Source organism: Onthophagus taurus, chromosome 8, assembly GCF_036711975.1.
Source record: "Onthophagus taurus isolate NC chromosome 8, IU_Otau_3.0, whole genome shotgun sequence".
NCBI lineage: Eukaryota > Metazoa > Arthropoda > Insecta > Coleoptera > Scarabaeidae > Onthophagus > Onthophagus taurus.
The window spans coordinates 19505743-19515219 of record NC_091973.1 but is presented as its reverse complement, the minus strand read 5'-3'; the positions used below and the strand labels follow the sequence as shown (position 1 = coordinate 19515219).

Genomic DNA, 9477 nt, shown 5'->3' with positions numbered 1-9477 from the left:
TGCCCCACGTTTTGGTCGCCAAATAATTGTGGTGATTTTAATTGTGTTTTTACACAAGTTATTAAACTATAAATTTGGGTTTCTTTAATTTTAAGAGACTCTTATTAAAAACTCAGGGTTTCGGGCAAGTTCAGGTTCAAAAGAAAATTAATCAGGTTCGACAAAAAATTCATTTAATTAAACACAAAATCAAATTAACTCGTTTTATGAGTAACAAAAAAAAATGGTTTTCCTACATTTACTTTAATAACAATGCTTATTTACGAGAGATAAATTTTTAAATAAAATAGATAACTGTGGTTATCGACTGAAATATCGATATTAGAGAGAACCCGTTTATTATTTGAGAGAGAGAGAGTAGGATAAAACTCGTTAGAACCGTTCTTTGAAAATAACAAATGGCCGACGTCTTAAGTTGTCATCAAACTCGTTGAAGAAAAATAGAATTAAATAAATGAACGTTATTCAAGAAAACTAATAAATCTTTACCCACAAGTAAGTATTTATCAAAATTATAGGAAACTCTTGGGAGTTGTTCTTTGAATTTGATTCTTTGATTTTTCTTTTTGTAGGTTATGTTAAATAATAAAATTATCATCCGACTCACTGTGAAAAAGAAAGGATTGGAGTTCAATGTGGTATCTGGATTATGGATTGTCTCTTGTGTTCGGGGCACTAACTAATTTTAATAATGTTTATTGATCGAAAAAAAAGTAATACAAAAACAAAATAAAACGTAATTTTAATTATTGTAAAGTAAAACAGATCGATCGAAAAATTAAAAATATTATAATAAAAAAATATTATATTTGTTTTATCTGTTTTACTTTACAATAATTAAAATCACGTTTTATTTTGTTTTTGTATTACTTTTTTTTGATCGGTAAACATTATCTTTATATATTATTAATATAAACTACAACTTTGCATTTTATTATTGACTTACAAAAAAACATATACACTATAAAAACATACAATTACAATTGCAAAATAAGTTAAAAAAAAGGAACGTTCGTTCAAGTCTCGAACCTAGTACTTCTGAATGAGAGCCCAGCACTCATCCACCGCGCTATGTGTTGTTATCCGCAGGCGATTTTTCCTTGCGGCATATAAAATTAATTTTCAAAGGTCTTAAACTTTAAAAATAAATTACGCCTTTTAGAAGGGCCATTGGATCAAAAGCTCTGGTAAAACTGATACATATTCAACATAGATTCACCACAAAAAAATTCATCAAAATTGGTGAAGAGTCAACTGCGTTGTCTCCTTGTTAGTTCTTTTACGAGAAGTGCGATGCGTGCTCTCTTCTCCTTGACGATCAATCAACCGCTTAATAATATTTCTATATTTAAATGATTTGTTACCCTTTATTTGCCCATTAGGATCATTATTGCGTTTATGGGCGTGTGTATCACCCACTATTTCTAGGTATTTATTTATATAAACTTAATGTAAACGAAGAAAAATATAAATTAGTTGAATATTGTACTTTTTTACTGGTTTATTCTTAAATCTGGCTTGACAAGTTTCGACTTACGTCATCCTGAGAAGCGCTACAATACGTTATTGAGTAATATTAATTGATGTTACAAATTAAAAATTAAAAGATAAACTTACTCGTTAATTCAAAAACCATAGTTTAAAAAACGCACGTGCATTATCAACATTTGAAGAATTTCCAATATTTTCTGTCACAAATTATTGACGGATATACATTATAAATTATAATTTTGTATAAAAATGATTAAAGTTTAAACTATTAACACATTAAAATTTGAGGTAAAAATAAAACGAACGGACGTTACAAGTAAATGAAGTAAAATGGATGATCTTGCAAGAATAATTCAACTTTTTGTTCGAAAACCAGATTTGAGAAAAGTGAAAAATATGTATTGCGCATGTGCTTTTGTAACTGAATTTATGTTTCTAGCTATTATTAAAATTAGTTTAGCTATTATTAAAATTAGTCAATTAAAGTATTACAATTTAAAAAAAAAGTGAATTCATTTAGGAAATTTGGCAAAATAATATTTTGGCAAATATATAAAGTTTTATGCATTAACCCTAGGATGCATAAACCGGGCTTCTCAGGCCCGGCGAGTATTTAGTTACTATAGTTATTTTATTGGTTAAGTATAATAGGGTTAAGTTTATTTTATATAATAAAAATAAAATAAACGTGTAAAGGGTGGGGAGTTTGGATTTTAAATTGCGTTTTTTAAATATATTGTAATGTTTTACTGTGTGTGGGGACTTTGATTAATTGAAGTAAAACTACAATGTTCGGTTTTTCAAAAAATAGGGTTCTTTAATTTATTTAATTACAATAATAATAGTAGTTTTAACTATGAGACTCTAATTAAACTCAGGGTTTCGGGCAAGTTCAGTTCAAAAAATAAATTTCTTTTGAATTTAAATTAAATTTCTATCGACGAGAGGTAAAACTTTTAAATAAAAAACAGAAAACTACAATTATCGACTGAAAAATCGATCTGAGAGAGAACACGTTTATTTTTTATCTTTTTGAGAGAGAACAGGGTAGAAAACTCGTTATATTCGTCCTTGAAATAAAAAATGGCTAACGTTTTAAATTGAAATCAAACTCGTTGAAAAAATAGTGTTAAAAGAAAATGAAAGTTATACAAGAAAAACTGAAAAATCTTTACCCACAAGTAAGTATTGATAATGAATTATAAAGGAAATTCTTGTCAGTTATCTTTTGAGTTTAATTGGTTAATTTTTCTTTTATAGGTTATGTTAAATAAAAAAAATAAATTATCAACCGACTCACTGCGAAGAAAAAGGGTTGGGATTCAATGTGGTAACAGGATAATGGATTGTCTCTTGGTTTCGGAGTTCGAACTAGTTTTTCCGGATTCCTCGTAGTTTCAGGTCTCTCTTTCGGTTTATTCGGGATTGTCTACGGGATTCTTCTGACGGATGAGTGGACTGCTTGTCCTTGGGATTTGGATCTTGGATAATTTCGAAGATGTTTCAGGAGTTCTCGGATCAGGTTTGAGGTTAGTTCAATTATTTAATAATTTTGAGGTTATCTTTTTTTTTTAACTTTGACGTTTTGAATTGACTCGTTGGCCTCGCGGAGATTTAATTTGTTTTTTACTGTCAATCGACGTAAATTCGTTGCTGGTCAGATGACGACTGTCTCCTGTTTGCTTGCGATTTTATACTCAGCCCCCCTCCTGTTTCTTCCTCGTTTCTGATTGGTTCTTAGGTTTGCGCCTTTTTCAAAATTTAAAATTTTTGCATCGAAATTAGCGTCATCTTTCGGATTTTCTTGGAACTAACCTTCAAAATTAAATTCTTTTTCCGTTGATTTCTTCCTTATTCCTTTATGAGTCGTAATAAGACTTCGTATTCATCGTTGTCTTTTCTTGTTTTCAGATATACATTGGAGTACACGCCAAATTCCAATGAGTAAAGTTAGAAAAATTCAATTTTAAATCTACGATTTCTTCTTCAAAATAACGTTAAAACATCAAAGCATGGATGAAAAATGTGCTTTAGGAGCTGAACTAATTTAATTGATACCTTTGGAAGCAAACTAAACGGTTTTAAATAAGATTTCTACCAACAAAAATTTCTCTGTCCAAATTTTATGGTTATGTTTTTCTCAATGAACTATGAAATGGTTATTTTTATCACAATATTTAACAATAGTACCCCAAAATCTGTGACTAGTGTGTGCGGCTAATTAAACTAGTCCTCGGTATTTTGGGGAAAAGGGTTTTGCAAACAGTTGTAAAGAGGTGGTTTAATACGAAAAATTTGATCATTAAGACATTCGAGTTGTGTGTTGTTTTTTATAAACTTGTCTATTTCGTAGCTTTCAAGAAGCTCCAGTTGGTACCCTTTGTTCTGTTTGTGAAGTACATTATTGTGGACATTATTAGTAAAAAAGTACAATATACAATTAATTTATATTTTTCTTCGTTTACATTAAATTTATTATAATACTGGTACACAGTGAATGTTGGAACTAAATTTAACTATCTTTTCGCTAATTTACCAACCGAAATTATTACCACGGTAGTCGATCTCATTCAGGCTCCTCCGCTTGCGACCCCATATACCTCTCTTAAAACGGCCTTAATAGAAAGATTATCACTAAGTGAAGAAAAACGCTTAGATGGTATCCTTTCAGGATCACAGATGGGAGATCAGAAACCATCAGAGGTTTATAGATCTATGTCCGCAACAGTCGGTGGATCGCAAGTGGTGAGCCCCAAATTACTAATTAAGTTGTGGGAAAGGCGTTTACCTCGGGTAGTTTCCGTTGCACTTCTATCATCCGCGAAGGAAGAACTTGCAGACCTCCTTACGGTCGCGGATAAGGTCTGGGAATCCCTAAATTTGCCTTTGTTGCCTTCTTCCACCACTTCTTCTTCCTTCTATAACGACGCACAACACAACACATACAGGGTGTCCGCTAAGGTATCCGAGAAACTTTGTATATGAATTCTATGATCAATTTTAAGCACAATTGATAACAATGATGACAATTAATGACCTGAATGTCAACAATTTTATTCTAATATCAATTAAATGGCTAATTATTCAATTACCTAGCAACATGTTATTTACTGTTTAATATCTATCCATACGATCTGTCAACTTCAAACCTCGATATTTCAACAACCGTTTGGAATTCGAGAAAAGTGAATAGAATCATTTGTGCTTAAAATTAATTATAGAATTCATATACAAAATTTCTCGGATACCTCAGCCGACACCCTGTATTATCAAAAACACCACAACACTCGCGAAAACAGCATTACGACGCCACCAATGACACGACATGACGAAATTTTAACCTCTATAAAAAATTTGACTTTAGCTTGCCAAACGCTTTTGGACCCAGTTGCTCAACAACAGCAGAATACGACAAAAAGATTAGAAAGTCAAATTAGTGCTTTAGAAGCACAATTTAGCAATACATTACCATTTAATAATTCAAAACCGTGTCATTGTGATTATAGACGACAAGTATCAAGAGACCGAAATCGAAGAAATTCGAGGAAACGATCCTTGTCGCCCAATAATCGCACTAATATTTGTTGGTCACGCTTCGCTGTCAGATACCACAGACGCTTCTAATACAGGTATAGGAGCAGTTCTGAGCCAAACTATTGATGAAACACCGCAACCGTTAGCATTTTATTCACATAAACTTTCTCCAAGTCAAGTTAAATATTCAACTTTCGACAGAGAGCTATTGGCAATACATTCTGCCATAAAATTTTTTAATCATTTCCTACATGGAAACAATGTTACAGTTTTCACTGACCACAAACATAATAACTACGGCAATATTTTCATGAACAGAAAAAACACCAAGACAAACCAGGTACCTAAATTACATAACACAATATACATCCGATGTGAGATACATTAAGGGAAATTCCAATATCGTTGCAGACACTTTGTCCAGGACAAATATTGAATCCCTAAATTCTCAGTACCCCGACACACTTACACTTTACAAAGCTCAACTCACAGATATCGAATTGTCGAACTTACTACATAAACAATTTTCTCACACTCACACTACACCCTATCAGTTGCTGCTACAACTGCTACAACCCACAGTGCTACCTGATATCAAATTATGGTGTGAAATATCAACGGATTCTCCGCGAATTTACATTCCGCAGCAATTTAGAGGAATAGTTATAGAATTTCAGAAATCATGTTTACAATGCCAGAAAGTTAAGACACAACGGCATACAAAATCGCCAATTCTCAAAATCAAAGTTCCAAAAGTTCGATTTGAACAAGGGTTTTTAACTGTTTTACATAAATAAAGTCTTTAAATTTTACGTATTATTTTCCTTTTATTACTTTATTAATTTCATTAATGTTTAGTAACTTTAATTCAGTGGAATTCTCAGGACATTTTAACATTTCTACAATACCAGGGTGGCCAATCCTTTCTTGTAAATGATTGCTAATTTTATCCTTAAGATCGCTGGTGAGTTTCTTTTGTTGAGCTCTAGTTATAACATTTACATTTACTGCGTTATCTGTCATACTTTTAAGTTGATCTAAAGAAATTTCTATGCGGGACAAAGCATCTGCTGCCATGTTATTTTTTCCTACTATATATTGAATATCGAAATCATATTCTTCTAAAACTAATCTGAATTTCATTACTCTACTGGAAGGATTAGTCATACTAAACAAATAAACAAGTGGTCGATGGTCAGTAAATATTTGGAATTTCCTTCCGAATAGATAAGGTCTAAAATGTTTTACTGCAAATACAATTGCTGTTAGTTCTTTTTCGATTGTACTGTAATTTTTCTCGGATTTATTAAGGCTACGACTACAATACAGGTCTGTCATCTCCATTACAAAGAATAGCACCAACAGCATAACCTGAAGCATCTGTTTTTAAAATAAAAGTGTTATCCTTGGAAAAATTTGTATATTGTAGTATAGGTGGACAAATAAGGCTGGCTTTTAATTTATCAAATGCGTCTTGACACGCGCTATCCCATTTAAAGATTACACCTTTACGCCTCTCTTCCTTGTCCTTGGTTAGGTTTCTCTGTATTACACGCAGCTCTTCAAGAAAATGCCGAAAACTCGTCACAATCACTTCCGACATTCAATAGACATAATCGGCCACATCTCTTGCTTGGTGCGGAAAATTTAATTTATAAGTCTTGGGTTCGGCTAAGATGACGCTTCAATCTTCATTCCATAGCCCTTTCTCTCGCTCGTACCAAATATATCACCGGCCCACAGCAGCAACACGTAAATATTAAAACAACACCAATAAATGCGATTATACCGAAAATTTCGGATATATGACCCGTTGAAACATCAAATGTTTGACCACCACTATTTCCGGATTGAGCTATAATTATCAGTAGTGTAAGAATGCAGGTTCTAGAGCGGAAGTTGCTCCTGCTGCTCCTGCGGTGACGTCACGCCTCAATGTATTAGGTATAGGGGGGGATACCAACTAAAGTTTGGGGGAAAAAAAATTAGGTTGGTATTAAAAGTAACTAGAGATCTAGGGATTTTTAGAAAATTAAATAAAAAAATTTAAATACAATGGCGCCACCTAGATTTGAGTGGTGTAAGTAGGACTGAGTTATGCGCACTCTGGTGTGTGGTGGATAAATAAAACACAAAATTAATAAATAAAAATTAATATTATATTTATTTTAAAACACAATTACTTTTCTTCAATTTTTTTTTACCATCAACCCTCATATATTTAAACATATTAAAGACACTGAACCTCTGATGATCGAAGATGCATCTTTCATCGCTGTGGTTGTTGTAGGTTGATCTTGTTTTGCGGAGGTTCCTCCTCCTTTCTTAGGATTTTTAACTTTAAAACTTACTTTAGGATCTGTCTTCAACCGGAGTAGTTGATAATGAAAATTATTTATTTTTCGAATATCAGCTGGAGATGATGCTAATGTAGTATGTAGTAGTAGTAATCTCTAAGGTTTCAGCTGAAGGTGATGCAGTAACTGCTACGGTTGTTTCTCCTTCTTCTTCTTCTCCGCTATCGCACAATGTTGTCGTAATAAAAAGAAAGAAGAGGAAGACCGTTGTACTTTGACGTTGTAAATTGTACTAAACATTTTCTTTTATATCGTGATTTACGAACTAGACGAATTAGCAGCGGTTAAAAACGAACTGAATCGGGTCTTTCGAGTGCGGCGGTTGTTGACGCGTTAACGAATCGCAGGAAATATGCGGTAGGATATGTGCGAAGATTAGATAAGAGAAAACTCGCTCGCAGACGATGAATAAGAATAATACATTTAATAAAATTAAAAAAAAAAAAATAATATATTTAATGAATAAAATAAATTTACCTGATTTACCTGTTTACATTTTTAAAATTTAAATTTGCTGAGCGTTTAAAGGCGTGCCTCCCGTCGGCGTCGCTTGAATGCGCATGCACAGGAAATTAGGAATATTTGTAATAAAATTTCAGCCAACTTAAATACGACTAACTTTATTTTGTTTACATAAAAATCCAGTTCATCTACTTTATTAAAACATAATGTTATGGACATAGAGTTGTTTACAAACTGATCTATATTTGATTAATCATACCAGTTAAAGGAACGGTTCCAACATTTAAAATATCATTTTGCCGTGAACAATCAACTACAATAATCGGTGTATGTGCTAAAAATGTATCTCTGTTAAACATTGGTTCTGCAAGTTCTCGATCGTAATAGGTTTTTGCGAAATTACAATACATTTCATATAAAACTACAATTTGACCTGTCTTAAAATTTAAATTTAAAGCTTCATAGGGATATTTCTCACTATTTAAAAACACTTTCATATCTGTTAAATTACAGTGGTCAAATTGTGATGCAGAACGTAACGGATTATCTTTTCTATTGATTTGAAACCCTAATATAAAGTATCTGGGTTTTTCTAATTGAGTAGATATTTTAATTGTCCATGTGTGTTGTCTACTTTTTGGTAATGATGGGTATTCATGTAAATCAAATGATCTAAATCCCATGTCTAATTCAATTCCTTGTTCAATGTACTCTAAAAGTTTTAAACGTTCAACATCGGCTACAGAAACATGAGGCACTTTCCATACTATTTTATTAATAGTAATTATCACATTAGGTAAAAGACTTTCGATAACATTCTTGTCTGAATTACTGCGTACTAAAACTAATTCTTGACGGAGATTTATCAAAATTTTATTATAATCTTCTGCGAAACCAAGAAAATATTTCAAGGGAACACAAAAATCAAAATCTCCTTTATTTTCATTTACTTTAACATTTGGATATTCGAAACCTGCGTTAGAGGCATGATAGTATTCCGATCTTGTTAATGAGCAAAGATTTTTTAATGTGCTAGCTATTCCTGGATTTCTTACTCTGTCAATTACGTTCCCTCCACATTCAAATCGTACTTCACTAAACATATGAGCGATCGGATTTACTGATAATTTTGAATCTTTATCAACGGTTCCGTCATCTTTCAATAGTTTCCCTTGTACGTAAATAAAAGATTGACTTGGTAACGTGTAAACGTCCTGTTGTTGAATTGCAATACGAATTTCATCGCTATTGTTAAACGAATTTGATGAGTATGGTAAATGATTATGATACTGAATCCGTACGAGTGAATTATCAAATTCTACTTTATCCGAGACGTTTAAGATACTCATATTGAATATTATTTTATTAATTGTAAACCTAATGATTCAAGAAATTGTTTGTTTTGAGGTGTTAACTGTTTCACAGTGTGAGGAGAACTAAAAGTATTGGTTTGATTTCGTGGGTTTATATAACCTTTCACCTTAAGAACCATTATTACTAGAGAGCTTTAAATGTAGTCTTATCTTGATGACTTCTCCTCTGAAATTAACCAACACTCCGTTTTGATCAACTATTTTAAGGGTAATATTATTAATTATTTGTGTATTCAAAGGCATATATATTAAATTGTGGG

General features: G+C 32.1%; 1 protein-coding gene across 1 annotated transcript; it reads right to left on the bottom strand.

Moving 5' to 3' along the window:
• Positions 1 to 8083: 8083 nt before the first annotated feature.
• On the bottom strand, positions 8084 to 9193 carry LOC139431367 (uncharacterized). The gene has a single exon (XM_071199024.1). The coding sequence runs from the start codon at positions 9191 to 9193 to the stop codon at positions 8084 to 8086; it is 1110 nt and encodes a 369-aa protein (XP_071055125.1).
• Between the last annotated feature and the right edge of the window lie 284 nt (positions 9194 to 9477).